Raw genomic sequence first — 21821 nt, 5'->3', positions numbered from 1 at the left:
GAAGGACACACCACAAGGCTCAGTGCCAGGTGTTTATTCCCCCCCCACGCGGGATTGCTCACACACACAACACACATGGGCGCTGGTACCATGGGAGAGAGCAGCCCCTCTGGCCTCTGAGGGGAGGACAGGGTTTTCTCTCAGCCCCCGGCCTCAGGGAGTGAGATGGGAGAGGAGGATGGCTTCTCTCCTGCCCTCACTGGGGACGCTGAGGGGGCTCACGAGCAAATTCCACCCCTTCTGCCTCTCAGCCAAGGAGAAGCCACCTTGGTGACGTTTCGTTCTGACCATTACAGCTCTGTGGAGAAGGGATGGGCCTGGTCCCAACCATTACAGGGCAAGGTGTAAACGGTGAGGAAGACGTATACTTTGGCCACAAAGGGGGCAGGTGACACCATCAGAAGCAAGTGTGGGGTAGGGGGTGGAGGGGAGCACAGTTACTGAGCTTCTGAGCTACCTAGGCCCTGGCTTAGGAAGAACAGGGGAGATGGACGGGCTTATTGTTTGGCATTGATGATCTCCACAAACTCGGGCTTGAGAGAAGCCCCGCCCACGAGGAAGCCATCCACATCAGGCTGGCTTGCCAGCTCCTTGCAGGTTGCTCCGGTCACAGAACCTGGGAAGGGAGAAGAGAGAGGAAATGGGCAGGGATGGGATAGGAGGGCCGAGTCCACCCCTATCTCAGGCGGGAGCCAAACCCACTTACCTCCATAAATGATACGGGTGCTCTGAGCCACTGCGTCAGAGACGTTGGACTTAAGCCATCCCCGGAGCTTTTCGTGTACTTCCTGGGCCTAGAAGAAGCCAGATGAAGTAAGCCTTTTCCTGCCTCTCTCACTCAAAGGCTAAAAGACCCTGGGCCCCAGTGAAGAGAGGCAGTGTGGTTTTGGGGCAAGAACCCTGAAATCTGAGTCAGAATACCATAGCTCCAGTCCCATCTAGACCCTGGAATGGATGTCCTTGGACAAGTCACTCTCCTTGTGCGTGGGGCTCCCCTGAGTGTGGGTTCTCGCCCCCTCCCAAAGCCAGGCAATGAGGCCGAAGCGCCTGAGCCCCCAGACGCCCCTGGAACGTTGCTACAATCGCGGGGGTCACTGATTATAGGTCACTGCACGCCTGGGAGATCAGCTGGCCCCGGGAACAGAGGGGGACCCACGCCGTGGTGGGCGTGGCCATGGCCCTCGCCCCGCTGCAGGCTGACCACTATATTATTATCATTGTTTTTAGGTATTTTATTTTTTATTTTAAAGTAATCTCTACACCCAACATGGGGCTCGGACTCCCGACCCCAAGATCAAGAGTCACATGCTCTACCTACTGAGCCAGACAGGTGCCCCTGGGGGCTCCGGTCTTTAAAATTAGGGGTTGGCTCAGATGATCTCTGTTGCAGTCCAGTCCTACCGAGGCAGGTAGGGGAGAGACAGAGCTCCTGGGCTCGGTTACCTGTTGGGGTGTTGCAGTCTTGCCAGTCCCAATGGCCCATACAGGCTCATAGGCCAGGACAACCTTGCTCCAGTCCTTCACGTTATCTGTGGGACAGATCACAGATGAATGGTGAACAGGAAGGAGCTAGCCAGCCCCTTGCCCAGGGAATGAAGAACGATGGTGACCTAACGCCCCCTGGTGGCTGTGGGAGGAACTCCAAGTGGCATCTATACCATCTGGGCAGGAACAGATGTGATATGAAGGATGCAAGGGTCCTCCCCCTCCCCCTTCCTTTCCTGTATCAGCACAGGATGGGGATCAAGTCAGGCTGCAGGGCATCTGACCCCACCTTCTGTGCCCCTGTAGCCCTGGCCAGGCTCAAAGGTCCCCTTCTCCAGAGTTACCTGCGATGACCTTGGTTTGCTCGAAAACAACCTTCTCAGTGATGCCAGCTTCCCTCTCATCTAGCTTCTCCCCAATGCAGGCGATTACTCCAAGTCCCTCTGCCAGGGCATGGGCCACTTTCTGTCCAATCAGCTGTGGGGGAACAGATTTGGTGAGCCACCCCTCTTGGAGTAAGGCAGCATTTACCTCCCCTCCTGGTTACTAACCTCATCTGACTCTCCAAAGACATGCCTTCTTTCTGAGTGCCCCAGGACTACCCATGTGGCTCCACAGTCTTTGATCATGCCAGGGCTAAAGGATGAGAGAAAGCCAGGCTTCAGCAGAGAGCCCACCCTGTGACTTTCCCCTCAATGAGGGAAGCGAGGGCAGGGTCCCCACGCGCACCCCTCCTGCCTGCATCTCACCTGATCTCCCCAGTAAAGGCCCCATTCGTCACTTTGTAGCAGTTCTGCGCGGCCACAGCAATCTTGGCATCCAGCTTCTGCCGGGCAAAGTCGATGTAGGCGGTGGGGGGTGCACAAACCACTTCTGGAGAGGAGACATGATGGCGCAAGGGGATGAGGTCACAAGGAAGCCATTCTCCAGACTCCCTCCAGTGTTCTGGAGTCCCCTCGCCTTCACCTGATTTCTCAGTTCTGCCTTCCACCCCTTTTCACTCCAGCAAGATCATCTTTGTCCACTTCCCAGCCCAGGCTGGGCCTGTACCCAACTCCTTGAGCCTTCCAAGTGTCCCTGGGAGGCCATGGCCCTCGCCCTGCCCTCTGCTCTTTAACAGCTGTGGTTCTGATTTCCCCAGGCTATTCTGGGCCTGGTCACCTCCTAGACTCAGCATTCTCTTGGAGCCAAGAACGCCTCCCTTCTAAAATAGCCCATTCCTACCACCCCCAGGCAAGGCTTTTTAGCAAAAGCAGAAGAAGCCAACTCCTGGGGTTTGTATTGGGGTCTTTGGGGGAATAAACCAGGGCCTCTCTGGATCAGGCCGGTGTTTCTGTGGTTTAGGGGGGTGGGAGGGTTAAGGGGCGAGGACAGCACTCTTTGCCTGTGGGTGGCAGGAACCTGACCAGCTCAACGAAGCCTTGCGCTTTCCCGTTTCCAGCCTGCAGCTCCTCATTCCCCAATAGACCATCTTGTTTGACACCTGCTTAGCCCCTTCGTCGGAAGGCAGGCGCCATCCGGGCCGGCGAGGGTGAAGGATAGAGCCGGGGAGCTCAGGAGGCCACCGCCGCCCGGCTAGGGGACTCGGCCCGCCCAGCGAGGCGCGGGGAGGAGTCGCGGGCTACGTGCGGCGGCGCACGGAGCAGACGGCCGAGGGGGCAGGTAGCTGGATACCCGCACGCAGGCTCAGCCTCCTCCCCCACACGCCGGGGCTGTCGCCGGCCTCCCGTGATCGTCCGCAGGGGCTCCGCTCCCATGCCCGGCTCCTGTCGGGTGCGGCCCCGGTCCGTGCTCCGGGGCCATCTTCGCCCACGGTGACCCAAGAAATCCTCCCCCGCCCCACGGTCGGAGAGCACCATTACATGTGGCCCCGCCTTCCCCCCCCCCGACACACCCTCGGTATTGCGGCTGCGAGGCCCCGGCGCGGCGGGGTCAAAGTCCCGAGCCCCAGCAGCCCTCGTGCCCAGCCCTGCATCCAGGTCCGCACGGACGCCCGGCTAAGAGGGCTCGGGAGAGGGCGCCGCCACGCCCGACCTCCCCCCACCCCCGGCCGCGGCCCCGGCCCCGCGAGGGCTTACCGGTGTCGGCCGGCACCTTGGCCGCGTTCAGAGTGGTGATGAGTTCCCCCAGGTTCTTCTTCCGCCCGTTCATCTTCCAGTTCCCCCCGACGAAGAACTTCCTGGAAGGCGCCATGGCGCTGGAGCCGACACACTGAAGGTCAGACGCACCGCGCAGCCGCTGCCACTGGCCGCTTATGTAGAGCGCGGTGAGGCAGAACTCCGCCTCCTCCCCGCCCTCGGCCATGGTTAGCCCGGCCCCCCGCCTGGAAGCCCCGCCCGCCGCCCGCCTGGAAGCCCCGCCCGGCGCTCCCGCCCGCCGCCGCTGCAGAAATGCTCTGACGTGACCCCCGCGATTGTAGCAACGTTCCAGGGGCGTCCAGGGGCTCAGGCGCTTCGGCCCCATTGCCTGGCTTTTGGGAGGGGGCGAGAACCCGCACTCAGGGGAGCCCCACTTCACGACCACAGCCCCCCAGAGGGCCAGGGGTGCTTCCAAGGGGAGCTTGGGCTCCGACTGCGTGGCCTGAGATGGCACGGGACCGAGGGAGCTCTGAGGGGTCATCTCCAGCTGAGAAAAGGACCTCCCTTCCCCCGTCGGAGCAGCTGCATCCCTGACTGCCGGGCGGGCACCTTTGACCTACCGGGGGAGGGCGGTCCCACAGTTACGGGGCCGGTCGCAGGGTTCAGAGGGGGAGGACGGCCCGCACTGGCTCGAACTGTGCAGGCAGTTCGGACCCCCCGCACACCCCCCCTCCCCGGGGTGCCCCACTCTCCGCTCCAGCTGGCCCACCCGACAGGGTGGCTGCAGGGCCTAGGGGACCTGAGACAGTTGGGAAATACCCCCTTGGGACCCCTCCGGGGCGACTGCTGGGGGGAAGACAGAGTTCTCCACCCCCATCTTTGCTCTCTGTCACCCCACTCCACTGCCCCTGGTCTGACAGCCCCCACCCTTCAGCTTTTTTCTACTGCCCCAGTGCTGGCCCCACCTCATCTCACAGCCCATTTCCCAAGAGCTCTACAACTGGTGAAAGTAGAGAACTGCCCAGGGAGGGGGCAGAGGCGGGCAAGGGGCAGAGGCGGCTCTCCTGCTAGCCCCAGGCAAGATCAGTCTCCCTCAGGGTACCAAACAGGACACGACTTAGCCATTGTACTTTTATTCACATCATGTATTTTGGCATTTTCCAGAGAAGGGCAGGGAAGAGACAGGGTGGGGGAAAGACAGGCCGGAGGGCGAGGGGGATCCCCATTTCCCTCACAGCCCTCCTTGCCTGACCACACAGGAGCAAACACAAAGAGGGAGGGGAGGCCCGGACGCCCCCTCCTGTGGAAGAGGCCGCACAAAGCTACACCCGCACGCACACACAAACAAGCCCCCCTCCACACCAGGGGCCAGCAGGATTACACAGAGAAGCAGAGCACTGTGGGTTCAAGGGGCGGGGAAAGCAACAATGTCTCCTCACAGACAGGTGGCCGGCCCCTCCCATCCCCTTCCTGCTCTATCCCCAAAGTCTCTCGAGTGTCCCCCGCTTTGCTTGGCCATTCTCCTATGGCCTCTAGCTTCTTCCCTGCTGCTGAGGACAAAAAGAAAAAGGGTACAGAGCAGGGGAGGGGGTGGCTGAAGTCCATCCCTCAGCCCCTGTCCCTCATGCCAGATGGTCCGTCCCCTGTCCTCAGCGGTAAGGGGTCAGGGCAGGCTCTTAGCTGGCCACTCTCTGGTAGAAGTAGATGTAGCCCAGGTCCTTAGGTGGCTTCTCGGAGGCACACACTTTCTGGTCATTGTAGATCACCCATCTGGGGAAGAGGGGAGGGGGAGGGTGGAGAAGGAAGAACAGACTGGGCATCCACTTTGCATTAACTTAGTCTCTGACATAGCCCCTGGAGTTGATCCCGGTGATTCCGGGGCAAAGGTTCCCAACGTTCTCAGCCTGGGCCCCCACACCTACAGGCCAGCTGCGACCTGCCTCAAGGGAGCATCCCAATCCCATTCCCTGCTCGAGTCTTCAAATCCTCCAGTCCCTCTACGGCCACCCCCACCCATTCCTGTCAGGCCCCGGTCCGCAAACTTTTTCTGGAAAGGGCCAGGCACTAAGTAGTTTAGGTTTTGCAGGCCATCCGGTCTCTGACACAATTACTCAACTTTCCTGTTGCAGCGTGAAAACAGCCATGGACGATACATACATGAGTAAGTGTGGTTATGCTCATTAAAACTTTACTTAGAAAAGCAGGTGGCCTTGGGCTGTCTGTCGTCTGCCGATCCCTGCGGTCAGGCATTCTATCACTTTCTCCTGTCTCTACATGCCCCCATCCAGCAGGCCTTTACCTTCTCCCGCAAATATTCTAAGGACTCCCAGGATGCCCCCACTCATCCCCACCAGCACTCCCCGGTTCAGAACGTACCCTGCCAGCCCCTCACCTGCCTTCCTTCTTGATGTGGCAAACATAGTGACCACACATGGTAGAGGTGCCCATGTGACTGATGAAGGCAAAGAGCTGATACTCTAGAGGAGACAAAGAGAGGGATCCCTGAGCGCCAGTCCAAAGATGCATCTAACAGCCCAAACTCAGGACACCAATCTCAGGGACTGGGGGGCAGCAACTGGGTCACAAGTCTGTCTCGGCCTCCTAGAAGCCCACCTTCCAAAGCCACGTCAGTGGAAAGAAGCTTCTGACCCCTCTGCCCCCTGAGGGAAGCAGAGCTGCCTTGGAATGAGGAGCTGGTAGCAGACTGGCTAGATTCCGCCGGCCCATCCTGTTTCCCAGGGACACTCACTTCCAGGCCCATCCCGGACTTTAGGTCCTACTGGCACAGACTCGGAGATGGAGTCGGCAGCTGAGCGGCCCTCCGAGATGTCCATGGCGGCTTCTGCATCCAGGTCATCAATGTGACTGAAGATCCAGTCCACGGCCCTTTCTAAACTATTGTTCTTGGAGAGGAGGGAAGCGTTACTCTTTCCAACAAGTTGAGGGCCAGAAAGACCACCAGTGAAGGCCTCCACTCCTTCAGCACAGCCACAAAAGGGTGGAGCCCGAGCCTCGGCCGTCCCACACCAGTGGTCCTGGGTCTGGCTCCCAAAGGATGGAACCTCACCCCCACCCAGTTCTTCCCCACCGGCCCCCGGTCCTCAGCCAGGGGCAGCCCATACCGTGGCCCGAAGAGCTTTCAGGGCCTGGTCCCGGGAGAAGCCCATGGAAACGATGGTGCTCACGCAGTCCTCCGGTGGGGGGTCAGCTGCTGCACTCGTGGAACCAGGCCCGCTGGAGCCAGGCAGGATGAGGGGGTTTGCAAAATCTGCGGGGGTGAAGGGGTTGAAGTGTGTGTGGGAGGACAGGGGCCCTGTTCCACCCTGCCGCCCACCCCGGCCTACCTGGATCGTCCATGTGTGACATGACCCAGTTCATGGCGGCCTCGGCCCCACTGTTGCCCGTGTAGTAGACAGCCTTGCGGCAGGCATCCATAGGGAAGCCCATCTCCACCAGCTGGATGATGACCGATTCATCCAACATGGGTGCTGTGGGGGGAGAAGTGAGGGCACGGTGACCCGACTCCTTGGGCCACTATCTGCTCCTTCTGCCTCCCACAGTTCAGCCCTCTGGCCCTCTCCCAACACCAGCCCCCCAACCCCGGTTCCATGCATTTCCTTTCCAAGGCCTGGCACCTTACTCCAGAACTAAAATGGCGACACGCCATAATGTGGGGGCTGCAGGACTACAGACACAGAACTGAGGCTAAAGCTCTCCCGTGGATCCCCTCCTCGCCCATTCTGAGAATGGGCCCCGTTTCTGGAGTATGCTGCCTCTCCCCACCCCCACGCGCTGAGGTGACAAGGGCAGAGAAGCAAGCGGCCAGGGCTACTGCCATCCACACAGAGAATGTGGCGGGGAGTGCCCTAGTCGGCCCTCACGTCCATCAAGAGGGCAGGGCAAATTTGAAAGGGAGGACAGGAGAAACACGAAGGACAGGGTCAAGGGGAGGCAGGCAGAGAAGACCCCCATCAGCAAAGGAGAGAGACAGGCAGGAAGAAGAGTCACTAACATGTCGGAGAGGAGAAGTGAGGGGAGCAGAAGGAGTCTTCGTCTTCGTTGCCATAGAAACCAAGGCTACCTTTGGGCTCATCCGGAGTGACCAGGGGTGGGGCAATGTCAGGCAGCTCCTCCTCCCCAGGCTGCAGCCCTGTACCCCTCAACTGGGAGATGTCTAGCTCCTCTGGCATCTCAATGGACACATCTGTAATTGGAACGGCGGGAAAAGGGTCACCTCCCCAGCTCCCTGGGGCCCTGCCTGAGAAAGCACTTGGGGATCCTCAAGGCCCTGCCCCACACCTTGGCACTGCTCTGGAATAAGGAGCTGCTCAGAGCGGTACCAATCGCAGGGGTCCCTGTGTAATGTAATGGTGGGCCTGGGAATCAGGAGGCCTGGATTCTAGTCCTAGATCTGCCTCAGATGCACTACGGACAAGGACGGGGGCCTCCAACTTGTACAACACAATGACCTCATACCTCTGTGGGTCTCGACTTATCTAAGACACGAAGTGAAATCAGGAGTTCTCAAAGTCATCAGGGGCCGTAAGACTCACGAGAACCGTTTCAAGATTATCTAAATGAGAACCTCTTACCAAGTACAAAAGTAAAACTATGAAAATCGCTTTTGGTTGTAATCATCACTGTAAAATCAAGTGTCTTAATATTTTTAGTCCGTGCTTTTCAAACTCGGCTCATTTTGAAACATTTAGGGTTATGTTTTCCTCCTTTGGAGGAAAGGTGGAGAATCACTAGTTTACACAAGGTAAGGCCCCTTCTTTTTCTCGCATTTTCTGCGTAACCTCCCTCACTCGTCCCAGCCACCATACCCAGTTTCTTGGGCACCCAGTCTAAGCCGAAGGTGAACTTCTTGATCTGGATGACCAGGTAGTCAGGGAAAGAGGCAAATCGTGTGGTCCTAGGGAAGAGAGAATGTCCTGGTACCCAGAGAATCCCAAAGTTCTCCTCGCCTGAGACCCCCACCCTGGGGTTCAGCCTCTCGTGGGTAGAAGACCTGATAGCCCAGAAGATACTCCATATTCTTATCTTGCCCTAGGCAGGCATCAGAGCATCTGCAGACAAGGAGCGGCAGAAGCCGGGGTCCTGTCAAAGGTGGGGGAGGAGGGGAAATGGCTGAAATCCCTTGAGACCAAGCACTCTTTCAGATCTCAAGCTTATGCCAAAGACAGAATGAGGCCCAAACTCAGGCCGTTTGCTAGAAATCCAAATTCTGTCCAAAACGGAGACTATGTGCCTTTGCTCTGCCAAGATTGAGGGCACGAGTGGACAGAAGCTGCACGAAAACGTGAGTGACCCTGTCCCACAGGAGGAGATGGGGTGATCGGGGCAGGACAAGGGAATGTGGCAATCATCCACGTCGACTGCTGCTGGGAACTCTCCCTTCCCTCGGGGCTAGATGATGAGCAGCCCCAACGGACACGGCCCTGAGACTCCAACCACGAAGGGCCGAAAGACTGAGAACGAGGCAGAGAGTATCTTTGGGGTCACCCTGAGAGCGGCCCGAAGCCTGAGGCGCAGACCAACAGGACTTACTTGACAGCTACTGATTTGGCCTGCAGGGCCGTGCTCCAGAAGTCATCCACCTGCTCCGGGGCCCCATAGGCCTCCAGGCAGGAGCTGAAGGGCACCTGGGCCCGAACCAGCTCCGGTAGTGGTAACTTCTCCTCCTCGGCTTGCCGCCTCTTCTCCTCATACTCCAGAAGCTCCTCTGGTGGCAGAATTGGTGGGTGAGGCCTTCAGAGGCCAATGCCTCTTGCCCTCCTTAGCCTTGCCAGGCTGGCCCGATGGCCGTTGACTACGTCAGCTGCCCTGCCCCCTCCAAACCCCCGTGACACACACCCACGTATGATCTCGCCTCGCGTCCTCAGCACAGTGCTGACAAGCAAGGGTGACCCTACCTCCCCGAGATGGCCCCCGCTCCAGACCTCTGGCTGGGGGAGCAGGGCACACTGTGGGCTCTGCTCCCATAAGGTGTCCTAGCACCCCGCCTAGGCCTCACAGTCCCCCTGCACCCAGGCCTCGCTGAGAGCAACCTGCCTTTGTTAAGGGCCGCGTCCATGCGCACAGGCAGCTGCATGATGTAGTCCACTCGCTGGGTGTACTTCACCTTCTCTGTGGCCAGGCACTTGATCTTTTCCTCCACCAAGAAGCGGAACACCTCGTTAGGGTTTTCAGAGCTCCGACAATTCCTCTATGGGAAAGAGGCAGTGTGGGGAGGTCGGTGCGGCCAGGAAAGGGGATGGGGGCCTGAAAGGGCCACTAGGGGGTCAGGGAGAGAGAGGAGAGGAAGGGAGTCTGCCCCTAGGAGGCATGCGGGTGCAAGAGTAGATCCTTCCCTAATCAACTCCCCGCCCAGCCCCGGTGCCATCACGGCACTAGGAGACCGTGGGGGAACGTGTTGGTATTTTTCTCTACAGGCAATAAGCATCTTCATCTCATTTGCTCTGGGTGTACCCTTCATTCGGCTGCAAGCCCATCAGGTGTAAGGATCACTGCTTAGCTTTCTCCTCAGGGAAGGCCCAGTGCACGCAGACCCCCGGGGCCCAGCGGCGGGGCTGGTTGGGGCTGACCGGACGGAATGGGCAGGGGGGAGAAGGGCGAGAGCTGCAGGCAGATGGAGGGAGTGCGGAGTGCCCTCCTTGCCATCTGCCCAGCCCTTACCTCCACCATGTTGATGAGGTGAAGAAAGAACTCTTGGGCATCCTGCTGCCGGTTGGTGGAGAACTCAGGGTGACCCTTGCCAATGAGGGCTTTGAACATCCGAGGGGCAATGCCATCTTGAACTTCCTAGGCAGAGAGCCAGGGCAGCGATTCAGCTGGGGCTCAAGAGGCCACCAAGGGGCCTTGTTTAGACATCTCCCAGACCTGTCTCCCCTTAATTCCAGAGCCTGAAAGGGATAGCGTCCCAGACTCACCTTCTGTTCTGACACCTGCTCCCCATCGCCTGATTCCGGTGCTGGCTTGGAATATTCTCCCGAGAGCAGGCCATGGCCCAATTTGGCCCTGCGTTAACATCCAAGAGAACCATTTAGCTTCAGCCCACTAATGATCGTCTGACCTCTCTCTGTGCCTTTTCCGCCCCAACTCAACCCCTGCTTACAGCCCTTAGGCAACCCTCTACAACGTGAAAAACCGCAGAGCCCCCAGGAGCCCAACTCAAGGCAGACAGCACGGCCCGGCCCAAGGCAAACATCCTACGCTGCTGCCCTCTCCAGGCGATCATGGAGAACAGAAGGCATACAGGCTGCGAGGCTCTCGAGAACCTTTGTACACGGGACCTGGCTACATACACCTGGGTGCTGAAGTCCTGGGTAGGGTCCGTCGGGGCATTCTGGAAGATCTTCTCCAGCTTATCCACATACCTAAGAGCCAAGGGAAGCATAATTGAAGGCGCGACGGCCTGGGCTCCAAGGGAAAGGGGAGGGAGTATTATCCATTTGCTCAGGGAACGGGCTCCCTCCAGAGTGGGGAGTTATGTGGTTCAACCACGGAGTCCCATTCCTTCCCATTTCTTCCCAGCCACCTGTCCTTCCTCCCCTTCTCAACTATGCCAGCATGTGGTGCACTCCGCTGCCTTCTTTCCCGGCCTCCTTCCCAGGAGCGAGCCAGGGGAGGGGAGAAGGCAGCCTGGGAGAAGGGCAAGGACAGTTCCCATTCTGTGGGACGGAACGGGTCAACACGTTGTTAAGTTTCCACATATGCATGGAGTCCTTCTCAGTTAGAAGGCAGACTCCTTTCTGCTCAGAATGGGCCTTTTCCCTCTCCTGGTGTCCCAGGCCCTCCCCTCCCCTCCAAGGGCTACATGGCCACGGCAGGTCCTCATCTGCTGTCACTGGCCTGAAGTGAAGAGCACCTCCTCCCCTGCTGAGTCAGTCAGGAGGCCAGGGAGCGCCCTGGGGTTCGGTGTTCTGCCCTCGCTGGGGCCCATGGGGCCGGGGAACAGGGCTGCTCTAACTGATGGGAGTACGCCAGCCACAGCGTCACGGGAACGAAGACCGAGCCAGAACACAGAAGTCCTGACGGTGGCTGAAGGACTGTGCCTAGAGGCTGGCTACCGGCAGAGCTGCGGGGTCAGGGGTCCAGTCACCGGGAGGGGGTGCCACTCACTTCCTCTGGAAGTCGGGGATGCTGAAGAGCACCTGGACCACCGAGTTGAGGTAGCAGCTGTTACCCAGGTTCCGGATGCCCGTGTAGCCAGGCCCAAACAGGGGCTTCAGTGGCACACCTGACTCCTGGATCAGCTCCCATTCGCCAATCCGCTGGTTCATATCAATCTCCAGCTCTGTCATCGTCTTGTCCGTCTGCAAGGGAAAGGGCACTTCAGACACAGTGGGAAACTCAGTCCTGGATTTTTCTCACCGATCCCTCACAGGGTCCAGGACAGTCCCCAGCTGGAGCTTCGGATGTGTTCAATTACGGACTCTCACACGGGAGACACACCGGATATCCCCAGTCCCAGTCCCGGAAGGCCACGAGTGATTGTCCCCGAGGCCTGTGAGCCATCAGGCCTCCGCTCTGGTGACAGGAAGAAATGAATGCGATTCCGTCTGCTTGAAGTGTTTTTCTCATTCCTTCTCACCCCTCAGCTCTGCACTCAAACATCGCTTCCTTCACTCCCTCGACCAGCCAGGTCCTCCCGCTGTATGCCACTCCTGCACCACCTGTCTCTGTCTCTCCCTTTTTTTACTGAGTAGGCTCCATGCTGGGCGTGGAGCCCAACACAGGGCTTGAACTCACAACTCTGACATCAAGACCTGAGCTGAGATCAGAAGTCAGACGCTTAACCCACTGAGCCACCCAGGCGCCCCTCTATATCTCTCTCACAGCACCCATCGGTTTGTGATTATTCACTCATTTACCTGAGCACATGATAAATGTCCCTTTCCATCTAGACTGTAAGTCTCTGTCTTAGTCACACTGTGACTAGCACATAGTACGTACTCAGTAGTATTTAATGAATGAATAAATTATTCTAGAAGGTTTTTCAAAGGAAGCGCAAATGTCTTGGGGACTGGGATAACTGTGGCAGCTGCCGTGGACACGCTGCTTCAGACTCAGGCCGGGAAGCGCCCAGTGGGCGGGGATGAGGAGAATCTGAAGCTGGAGGGGACCTCACCTTCTGCATCTTTAGCATGTCGATGCCAAAGTGGGACAGGTGCTCAGCCAGGTTGGGGTCCAGGACCATGTCATCCTCGTCATAGGAGTACACGTCTAGGGCAGGAGGCAGGAGCAGGGTCAGAAGGGGTGGTTCTGGCCAGGCCTGGCCACCAATCCCACTCCCTGCCCCGAGGGGGCGCTGGTGGGACAGAAGGATGAGCCCGTAAAGGTAACCCTCTTGGCTGCCCTGAGTAGCAGCGAAGTCATGGGCCCTTCGGAGACTGGCTGGCTGGGAAGATGGGGTGAAAGAGCGCGAGGGCTGGAGTTACTTGTGACTCTACCACGCAGGGTAAGGTGCTAGGGTCCGATGGGTTTGGAAGGATACTCGCTAAACAGATAATGCTGGTTACGTAACCTCTAAGAAAGGGACTGGGTTTCGGGGGTTAACTGAAGATTTAGTCTCATCTGCGGTATTTTCATTGTTTATCAAGAGAATGTACTGACGTGTTACTTGTGTCATACACAATGAGTAACAGTTCAGACACACTTCAGCATGGTGGGAGCTGGAGGAGGGGAGGGGAGGGAGTACCAGCTCCGTCGGGTGTGATGGTGCCCAGCTTGACAGCTAACGGGTAGCCCGTCTCCCTGTAATGCTCCACAGCATGGTTGTTGCCCCCACTGCCATCGAAGTAGCGTCGGCCGCAGAGAATGGAGCCATCTGTCAGGTTGAGCCACAGGTTCTCTCTCATGTCACACTTGGAACACTTCCAGCCACTAACCCAGGGAGAAGAAAGTCAGCTGAGATAGGGGTCAGGGGTCATGGGATTGGCCCCCTGCCAGTCCAAGAGCTCTCTCTTCTCCTCTCCTCTAGACATCCCTTTGCTGAGTTCATCTTCCCTAGTCCCCCTCCTTAGCCTGCTCCTGACCCTCTCCCCACCAGAACCCCCTGTTCTGGGGGTTGTGCCCCAAGGTGGAAGGACCAGGCCTCACCAGGGAGGGATTCGAGAAGGGTTGTCCAGCTGCTTGAGGTTGAAGGCATGCTTAGACACCTGCCGTACTTCCCCATCCCAGGCCTGCACCTCCTGCTTGCGGAAGGCTGAGTCAGCCGACAGTAGGGCCTCCACTGCACTGGTCACCTGGGGGAAGCAGAGGGTCAGAGACGGTACCCAGCCCTCCCCCGTGCCCTGCCCCTCTAGCCCCTCAGTCTCCAGCTCTCTCGGGGCTTGCCCAAGACATCACTGCTCGGGCCCCGCTTGCCCTAGAGACCCTGGTAGGGCGGGAAAGTATTCGTACCCGATCTCTGACGATGTCAGGCAGTCCCCCCAACCCATCCCGGGCAATCTCCAGGTAATCCGGTAAAATAACAATCTTCACATCCTCATCATATTCAAACTTCTCCTCGCTGAGGTCAAACCCGCCTTCCATGCCTGGTGAAACAGGGAAGAGGAGGGAGGGTAGGACAACCACCACAGGTAAATGTCCCTCCTCTGATACAGCATCTCATTGTGGGCCACTGATCAGGCCCATTCTTTTGGGGCTTTCCTAGAACGTCTAAGAGCGGGGAAGACCAGCTCAGGAAGAACAGGACTGTGATGGTGCTCACCAATAGCCAGCCGGGTGGGCTTCTTACGGGGGGGGTCTCCAGTGCTTGTAGTGGTGTCCTCCTCTTTCTGCAATGACGCAGGAAGGGCCAGGATCAGCAAATGGGGAGGACAGACAGGACAGAGTGGGTTAATCTTAGAAGGGAATGGAGCTAAAAAAACATGGGTGCTGAGTTCTAATGATACCAACAGAAATAGGTGAGAGGGGGAAATTGAGGCCAATCGGAGGTCAGAACAGAAGAGACAGATTCAAAATGGAGGCCCAGGGGCCTGTGCCTGAATATCCCCAGGCCCTGCCCCAGCCCTGTCCCTACCGGGCGCCGGGTCCTCCGGAGGTGCAGGTAGACTCGCTGGCCTGTCTTGTTGAAATGTCTCTCCACATACTGTTTCCCAAAGCCCAGGAATGTGTTCATGCAGATGTAGAGGCCACCCTCAGACTCCTGCAGTACAAGGAGAAGCAGGGGAGAAAACACAGGGAGGATGAAGCCTGGTGGGGAAACCAAGACCTAGGGCCAGACACGGCTGGTTTCCAAAAGAAAAGCTCTGTTCTTCAACACCATGTGGTTCTTGGCAGCCTTTTAGGACCCAGTACATGGCAAAGATTCTCCCCATTCTCCTACGACTTTGATAACAACCAAGGATACCAGGGGCTGAGCAACACCTGTCAGTCACCACTCCTCTTCCTTCTTGTTCCTTCTTTGGGCTTTGGAGCCTTCCAATCAATTATAGAGAACTCCCTTTATCTCTTTTTTTTAAGATTTTATTTACTTGAGAGAGAGAGAGAGTGCGAGCACACAAGCAGAGGGAGTGGGAGAGAGAGGGGCAGGCTCCCCACTGAGCAGGTAGCCCAGCAAAGGACTCGATCCCAGGACTCCGGGATCATGACCTGAGCCAAAGGCAGACTGAGTCACCCAGGCACCCCCCTTTACCTCTTTCCTTGAGGTAAATGGGAATCAAATACCATGGACTTCCAGTGCCACTGATTATATTCAGAGGGAAAAGGGGTCCTTTCCTTGGAGAAGAAAGGCCTGCATGGCAGACACAGAACCTAAACCAGGGACACAATGACAAACCCTGCCTCATCTCCAGGACTCAGAAAACTTTCCAGACTGGAGGAGCCGAGATTCTAAAACTTGAACAATACACCCAGCTCCTGAGCTTGCCAGCAAGCCCAGACTTTTCCTTTACCACACCCTACTAGGTCGTCAAACCTTGGTCCACACTGAGGCTTCTCCCTCCTTTCCTGCTAAAGCCTGGCTCCAGGGTAACAATGCCTTGTCCGGGGGCGCCTGGGTGGCTCAGTCGGTTAAGTGTCTGCCTTCGGCTCAGGTCAGAATCCCAGGGTCCTGGGATCGAGCCCCGCATCGGGCTCCCTGCTCCGCGGGAAGCCTGCTTCTCCCTTTCCCACTCCCCCTGCTTGTGTTCCCTCTCTCGCTGTGTCTCTGTCAAATAAATAAATAATCTTAAAAACAAACAAACAAACAAACAAACAAACAAAACAATGCCTTGTCTGGGGCTCACTGCTATACCTGGGCCTAGTTTGACAGAGACATGAAGACCAGCATTCTCCAGCCACTACCCTGCTGCCTCCCCTCTGACCAATAACTAAATCCCCACTGACGTCCATCAACTGCCAACCTCAAAGCCATTCCCTCTGTAGAATAATCTAGCAACACCTGCTAAGACAGCTAAAATACATATAACCCAGGAAGAAAACAGGGAAAGACAAGGGTCCACCCTAAATCACGGCTAAGGAGGGAGGATGAGCTTGTCTAAAACAGAACAAGTCTGCCAGTGCCTTTGTGAATAGTGATGGATAAGGTGGAGGAGATAAGTGGAGAAAACAAGAGTCTTCCCTCAGATCCAAGCAACGACAGGCATCTTCTTCCTTGAATAAACGTCTCAGTGGCCTTGAAAAATTCTCTGCTGTGATATGAAAAATAGGGCACTGTCTAAGGCAGTTAGTTGTTGATCCCATAGATTGCTCTGTACCATTCCCTAGAACAGTGTGGATTACAATGTTGATGAGCAAATGGAACATTTTTCATCAGGGAAGTCAAATAAGCTCTCTTCCACCATGAACCCAATTTGAGGATAATCAAACACGCTGGTAGTTGGTTAGGAAAGCAACTAAGCCACACTGGAGATCTCCTGACTTGGGATGAGAGAAGGAAAGTATAACAAGCTTACAAAAACACCATTTGGATTATTCGAAGCAGTTACCAAGGAGAGACAGACAGGAGTGTGAAGAGGGAGCCACTGACTTCTACCATCTGTTGGTAATTAAGAAAAACCTTTCCCTCCTGAGGAAGACAGTGCTTCACCAAGCCCTGCACTTGATGAACTGGGTGGCATGTGGGAGCTCCGCGGTAACCGAACTCCTCTGTTGGAAATAAACGCTGGTTTCCCCAAGGCTTGGGAACCCTGGAGCTCTGCTCTGAGCCATCCTCTTTTAGCTCTGCCAAAGCCAGACTCCAGAGAAGCAGCACATTGTCTGAGGCTCAGATCAAAGCCTAGCAAACCAAGCAAACCACAAATCACAGTGATGATCCTGAACTGGGCCTTAGATCATGCTGCTATACTCAGCACTGGCGATGCATTAATGAAGCCTTTCCACTCTGACTTGCAGTTTTCCCAGCCATGAGCTGTTCTGGCTGAACACCCTGGGCAGGGCCCAGCGGCCGCTGGTCGGGAGGGGTAGAGAGGGGGGCGGATCCCAACCAGGCTGCTGCCCTCTCAGTTAAGACTCTGGCCAGGCCAAAGGCTAGTCTCCGCTTGAGGGTGACACAGGAAGGCAGAACTGCAGGAAGAGAGGTTCCGGGTGGAGCCTGCAAAACGTGAAGCATGGTGTGGGTGGAGGCTTTGTCTAACTAGTCAAGGGTGGGACCGGGATGGGAAAGGGGTCTTAGTATCCTCCACGAAAGACACCGTCTCTCTGGGAATACTTTTAAAAGGGTTCCCTCTGCTCTCTGTGATGGGCGGGAAAAAGAGAGGGGGCTGCAGTCACAGGTCACCTCAAAGGAGAAAAGACTAGAGCTTTCCTCCCTTCTTTCCTCTCCTCCCTACCACCAATGACCCACCTCCCCGCCCCCTGTCCACATTAACCATGGGTGGAGTCTCTCTAACTTGGCCCTTCTCAGAACTGGCCTTCTTCACGGTCCCTTCCAGACTACTAGGCGCCTACGAACTGCAGTCCCCACCCTCCAACCCTAACACCGGCCCCGAACAGTGCGGGGTCGCCCCATCCCTCCGGCACGAGACTACAAAACCCGGAGAGCCGTGCGCGGCAGGCAAGGCCAACTCCCAGGCTTTCGCAGGGGTCCACTTGGGGGATGTAGTCCGACGATCGGGATGCGCCTCTGGCTTGGAACGGCAATGAGGGGAGAGAGCGACTACGATCCCCACAGTGCTCCACGAGACGGGGAACGGGCGAGGCGGGCGCGGTGCCTTCCGGGGGCGGTAGTCATACGACAGCTCCAGCTAATTGAATGCAACGGCAGGGAGGCGCGTGGGAGACTACAAGTCCCATGGTGCATCGCAGGGAGGCGGTAGCCCAAGCCTTGCAGGCCCCGGCAGAATGACCAGGGCGATGGAAGGAAGTCGTGCTCGCTCCGGGCGTGGGGAATGGGCTTACCGGTGTGTCGAAGGAGAAGGCGCACTCGTCTTTGTGGACCCGGTCTCCAGCCTTAGGAACCCGGATCGTCGGTAATACTGACAGCAGCGCCTCCTCACTCAGCTCCGCCATGACACCGGCAGCAGCTCCTCCACACACAGCGGCTCCCACCGTTCCCAGTCCCCCACCCCCTAGGCTTGCCGTCCAATGAGCACTACTCGTTAGGTGCATGCGCTAAAGGGAGGACGCGCGAGAATGGCAGTTGGACGCAGCCTGCCTACTAGTGCTCCGCCCTCTGCCCTACTCTTGGCTAACGCCAATGAAAAGCGCTTCTAATGCAACCGATGGTCGAAGGAACCAATCCCACGCTCCCAAGGGCAGAGCGCATGTAGAGCAGCGAGGTGGGTCCCCGAGTTTTGGATGCTCGGACTCTGGGACCCCTACAGTCCCTTCGCGTGCCTTCTATCAAAGAGCAGAAACTGACGGTTGTTTAAACCAATCAATCCCAGAAACTTTCCTGGGTCCTGTCCAATCGGAAAATAGAAGGCCAGTTGTACTCTTGGTATTTGAAAAGGGGCTGTCCAATGAGGCGGAGTTTGAGAGGGTTGGGGTCGAGTGATTGATAACTCCGTCAACCAATAAGGATTACTATCTCTGTCGCCTCAGAAAAACCTTCACAACTTCGTCTCCAGCTGGATCTGTACAAAATCGCGTAAAATTTCATGACTCTATTTTTTTTAATAAGATCATTTGGCTTAGAAACTGAAGGTCGTAAAAGCGAAGACTGGCACTCCTCAAAGTCTCACGACGGACAACTCGGAACCCGTTGCGGGACAAAAGTCCCCTTATCGGGGCGGAGTCAGCCCTGGACAAGCCGAGCCGCTGCTCATTGGCCCAATGGTCCTCATGATAGACGTCGTCCCAGCCCAATGGCTTCCTGCACTGGAGGCGGGTCTCACAAGGAGGCCTATAGGAGCCTGCGTCGGCTCCACCAATAGAGTCAAAGCAGGGGGCGTGGCGGGAGGTTTGAAACTCGGCGTCGGGAGTTGAGGCTCGAGCTGCTGTGCACCCAAGAGAGGAATCGGGGCCTGGTAAGTGATTTGAATTAATTAGTGAGTAAGTTAGAGGGACCAGCGGGCCCGGAACGAGCCGGCCTGTCAGCTGCACCAGTCATTATCTCCACAGAGGCCTCTGGCCCAGCGGCCGGACGGCTCCTCGACTGGGAACCGGGAAGATCGGGTGGTCTGCAGTCAGAGGTCAGACGTGGTCGCGGCAATGGCTGAGACCTGAGTCATTTCTCACAGGCGTCCCCTCCTCGCCCCTGGCCGGGCCCTGCCCCACCTTATTCTTCCTGGTTGAGATGGGCTCAGCCAAGAGCTTCCCAGTCACTCCGGCGCGGCCTCCGCCGCACAACAAGCTTCTGGCCCGAGTGGCGGACCCCCGTTCACCTAGTGCCGGCATCCTGCGCACTCCCATCCAGGTACTCCGGGCCGGGGTGGGGGAGGCGGAGTCGGAATTCTTGGGCTTCTGCCTAACCTGATTCTGAGAAAGCCCTCACGCCCTCCTCCTCTTTCTATTTGAGGCCTTGTTTTCCACTTTCTTAATCCGGATGGGGTAGGCGGAATGCCTGAGGGGCGCTGGCAGTGCCTGCCTGGAATATCCACCTGGGGCTAGAGACCTGGGACGGAAGAAAGAGTCTGGGTCCAGACTTGTTGTAGCCTTTGGTTCTACCAGGTGGAGAGCTCTCCACAGCCAAACCTACCAGCAGGGGAGCCGCTGGAGGGTCCCAGTCAGGCCCAAGACTCAGATCCCCGCTCTCCTACCCTTGGCATTGCACGGACACCTATGAAGACCAGCAGCGGAGGTAAATGGTGGGCCCAGGGAATTTTGGTAAGGCTGTCACCTAGCGTCCGTGGGTTAGGCCAATGAAGCCATCTTCTGAGAGCTCCTTCTTAAAGGAGCCTCCATCCTCTTGCTTTGAACCAATCTCACTCTTCTCTCAACATTTCTCCTCTCACCTTGATTTCTCTCTTCCCAATCCCTCACCCACCAGGGCATGAATCCTAAAGTTCCTGTATCTTTTCCTCCTTGCTGAATGGTTTGTATCATTGGGTCACTATCTCACTTGACTTCTCCCCTCTAGAACCCCCAAGCCCACTGGTGAAACAGCTGAGTGAAGTATTTGAGACCGAAGCCCCCAAATCGAATCTGCCCCCAGAGCCTGTTCTGCCCTTAGAGGCAACTTCATCTTCTGAATTGGACTTGCCTCTGGGCACCCAGTTTTCCCTTGAGGACCAGATGCCACCCTGGAGCCAGACTGAGCTCCCCTCCAAGCAGGTGTTCTCCAAGGAGGAAGCAGGACAACCCTCAGAAACCCCCATGGCCAGCCAGGGCTCGGACAAGCCCTTGAGAGACCCTGAGACTCCCCGATCTTCAGGTACAGAATCTAAGGGCAAGGTAGAGGGAAGAGAAATCGGGATAATGTCCACGGATGAGTGTAGGAGGAATAAACTGTAAGCCCCTAATTTTGGCTTTTGGCTTTATCTCCTTACCCACCCTAGGTTCTAAGCACAATAGACGGAAAGCAAATGGCAAGGTACTAGGGAGATCTCCCCTCACAATCCTACAGGATGACAACTCCCCCGGAACTCTGACACCACGACAGGTAAAGGGAGAGAGGGTGAAAACCGTTACTAAGAAATCCAGGGTAGAGGGTGGGAAGCCTTTTTACCCAATCTTCGCTCTCTTGAACAGCGTCCCTCCCTGCTCCAACTCACACACTGCTTTTGGCAGGGTAAGCGGCCTTCTCCCCTGAGTGACAATGCTAGGGAGCTAAAGGAAGGGGCCGTTCTGGGAACTGGACGACTTCTGAAAACTGGAGGCCGAGTGTGGGAGCAGGGCCAGGATCAGGACAAGGAAAATCAGCACTTTCCAAACTTGGTGGAGAACTAGGCCGAGTATGGCCCCAGCACTGGCTTCAGCCGGGGCCTAGTGATGTTGCGTCCCCTCAACCCCGTCTTTCCCTGGGAGACTGGAAAGGCTTGTTGTCTTCAACGCCCCCCGAAACTCCCAGCTCGGGGACTGAGCGCTTTCTTGGGCTCTCTTTGTGTCTCCTGTGTTTCTTGTATATTAAAGAACGTGGTTTTAAATGATGTTTTCAAGTGTTCTACCTAAACCTTGCAGTGGGCTTCTGTATGTAGAAAAGCAGCCTGAGGAACTTGGGTTCCCTGTCCTCCAAGCCTCTTTCACATGCTTCCCTTAAATCCTGGGGTTCCCCAGAGGTCTGTCCTTGGCCTTCTCTTGCTCCCCCTAGGTGTTCACTTCTAGGGCTTTAGCTATCATTCACTTATATTCTGGTAACTTCCAGGTCCCTCCAACTAGCCCTGACCTTTATCCAGCTGCCCTGTAGGCACTACAGAGTCAGTTTATCTAAAGTTGAATTTCTGCTCTTTCCCCCAGAGCTATTCCTCATCCCATATTCTCTATCCCTGATTATACCCCCTGTTATCCAAACCTGAACTTTGGCCATTATCTTGAATGCCTCCCTTTTAATATCCCATACCCTAGCACTAAATTCTGGTGATTCTATATCTTTCATCTCTTCCCCATCCCTTTCCTTGGCCCCCTGTCCTACCGCTCTTGATTTTTTTTTTTTTTAAGATTTTATTTATTTATTTGTCAGAGAGAGTGAGTGAGCGCACAAGCAGGGGGAGCGGCAGGCAGAGAGAGAAGCAGGCTCCCCGCTGAGCAAGGAGCCCAGTGCGGGACTCGATCCCAGGACCCTGGGATCATGACCCAAGCCGAAGGCAGTCGCTTAACCAACTGAGCCACCCAGGCGTCCCTCCCGCTCTTGATTTCTTGCCATCTCCCTCCTGCCTTGTTTCCTTCCAGTCTCCCTTCCCACCATTTCATCAACCTACACCCGCCGCT

At 56.7% G+C, this 21821-nt stretch overlaps 3 protein-coding genes across 6 annotated transcripts; 1 reads left to right on the top strand and 2 right to left on the bottom strand.

The window, feature by feature from the left end:
- Nucleotides 1-19: 19 nt before the first annotated feature.
- Nucleotides 20-3804, bottom strand: TPI1 (triosephosphate isomerase 1). 2 transcript variants are annotated; one of them, XM_032390982.1, is made up of 7 exons: nt 3564-3804; nt 2235-2358; nt 2037-2121; nt 1830-1962; nt 1444-1529; nt 707-794; nt 20-616 (listed from the first exon to the last, which is right to left on the bottom strand). In XM_032390982.1, the coding sequence occupies exons 1-7, from the start codon at nt 3787-3789 to the stop codon at nt 498-500; spliced, it is 861 nt and encodes a 286-aa protein (XP_032246873.1). In that variant the 5' UTR covers nt 3790-3804; the 3' UTR covers nt 20-497. The 2 variants fall into 2 exon arrangements, with proteins under 2 accessions (XP_032246873.1, XP_032246872.1); XM_032390981.1 differs by lacking the exon at nt 3564-3804 and adding an exon at nt 2969-3076.
- Nucleotides 3805-4686: 882 nt separating this feature from the next.
- USP5 (ubiquitin specific peptidase 5) lies at nt 4687-18360 on the bottom strand. Of its 2 annotated transcripts, none has more exons than XM_032390885.1 (20): nt 17913-18360; nt 14593-14718; nt 14281-14347; nt 13971-14104; nt 13668-13813; nt 13267-13451; nt 12697-12791; nt 11688-11881; nt 10871-10942; nt 10496-10583; nt 10242-10367; nt 9618-9771; nt 9114-9288; nt 8390-8478; nt 7576-7767; nt 6908-7051; nt 6686-6831; nt 6313-6466; nt 5956-6040; nt 4687-5333 (listed from the first exon to the last, which is right to left on the bottom strand). In XM_032390885.1, exons 1-20 carry the CDS (start codon nt 18120-18122, stop codon nt 5240-5242), a joined length of 2676 nt encoding a protein of 891 aa, XP_032246776.1. In that variant the 5' UTR covers nt 18123-18360; the 3' UTR covers nt 4687-5239. The 2 variants fall into 2 exon arrangements, with proteins under 2 accessions (XP_032246776.1, XP_032246777.1); XM_032390886.1 differs by having other exon boundaries at nt 7645-7767.
- Nucleotides 18361-18903: 543 nt separating this feature from the next.
- On the top strand, nt 18904-21020 carry CDCA3 (cell division cycle associated 3). 2 transcript variants are annotated; one of them, XM_032390884.1, is made up of 6 exons: nt 18904-18982; nt 19196-19371; nt 19626-19755; nt 20035-20328; nt 20453-20556; nt 20685-21020. In XM_032390884.1, exons 2-6 carry the CDS (start codon nt 19252-19254, stop codon nt 20841-20843), a joined length of 807 nt encoding a protein of 268 aa, XP_032246775.1. In that variant the 5' UTR covers nt 18904-18982; nt 19196-19251; the 3' UTR covers nt 20844-21020. The 2 variants fall into 2 exon arrangements, with proteins under 2 accessions (XP_032246775.1, XP_032246774.1); XM_032390883.1 differs by having other exon boundaries at nt 20646-21020.
- Nucleotides 21021-21821: the final 801 nt, after the last annotated feature.

The sequence above is a fragment of the Phoca vitulina genome, unplaced genomic scaffold, assembly GCF_004348235.1.
Source record: "Phoca vitulina isolate PV1807 unplaced genomic scaffold, GSC_HSeal_1.0 scaffold59, whole genome shotgun sequence".
Classification (NCBI taxonomy): domain Eukaryota; kingdom Metazoa; phylum Chordata; class Mammalia; order Carnivora; family Phocidae; genus Phoca; species Phoca vitulina.
This window is presented reverse-complemented; position numbering and strand designations above follow the sequence as displayed.

Excerpts from the sequence above, each read along its gene's own strand:
- USP5 (XM_032390885.1), bottom strand. The coding sequence starts at position 18,122 with ATGCACCTAACGAGTAGTGCTCATTGGACGGCAAGCCTAGGGGGTGGG. Across the intron at positions 10,943-11,687 it reads ATCCCCGACTTCCAGAGGAA|GTATGTGGATAAGCTGGAGA; the intron begins GTGAGTGGCACC and ends CTTGGCTCTTAG. Across the intron at positions 10,368-10,495 it reads AGCAGGTGTCAGAACAGAAG|GAAGTTCAAGATGGCATTGC; the intron begins GTGAGTCTGGGA and ends CTCTCTGCCTAG.
- CDCA3 (XM_032390883.1), top strand. The coding sequence starts at position 19,252 with ATGGGCTCAGCCAAGAGCTTCCCAGTCACTCCGGCGCGGCCTCCGCCG. Across the intron at positions 19,372-19,625 it reads TCCTGCGCACTCCCATCCAG|GTGGAGAGCTCTCCACAGCC; the intron begins GTACTCCGGGCC and ends TGGTTCTACCAG. Across the intron at positions 19,756-20,034 it reads TATGAAGACCAGCAGCGGAG|AACCCCCAAGCCCACTGGTG; the intron begins GTAAATGGTGGG and ends TCTCCCCTCTAG.
- TPI1 (XM_032390982.1), bottom strand. The coding sequence starts at position 3,789 with ATGGCCGAGGGCGGGGAGGAGGCGGAGTTCTGCCTCACCGCGCTCTAC. Across the intron at positions 2,359-3,563 it reads CAAGGTGCCGGCCGACACCG|AAGTGGTTTGTGCACCCCCC; the intron begins GTAAGCCCTCGC and ends TCTCCTCTCCAG. Across the intron at positions 2,122-2,234 it reads GCCTTTACTGGGGAGATCAG|CCCTGGCATGATCAAAGACT; the intron begins GTGAGATGCAGG and ends CTCATCCTTTAG.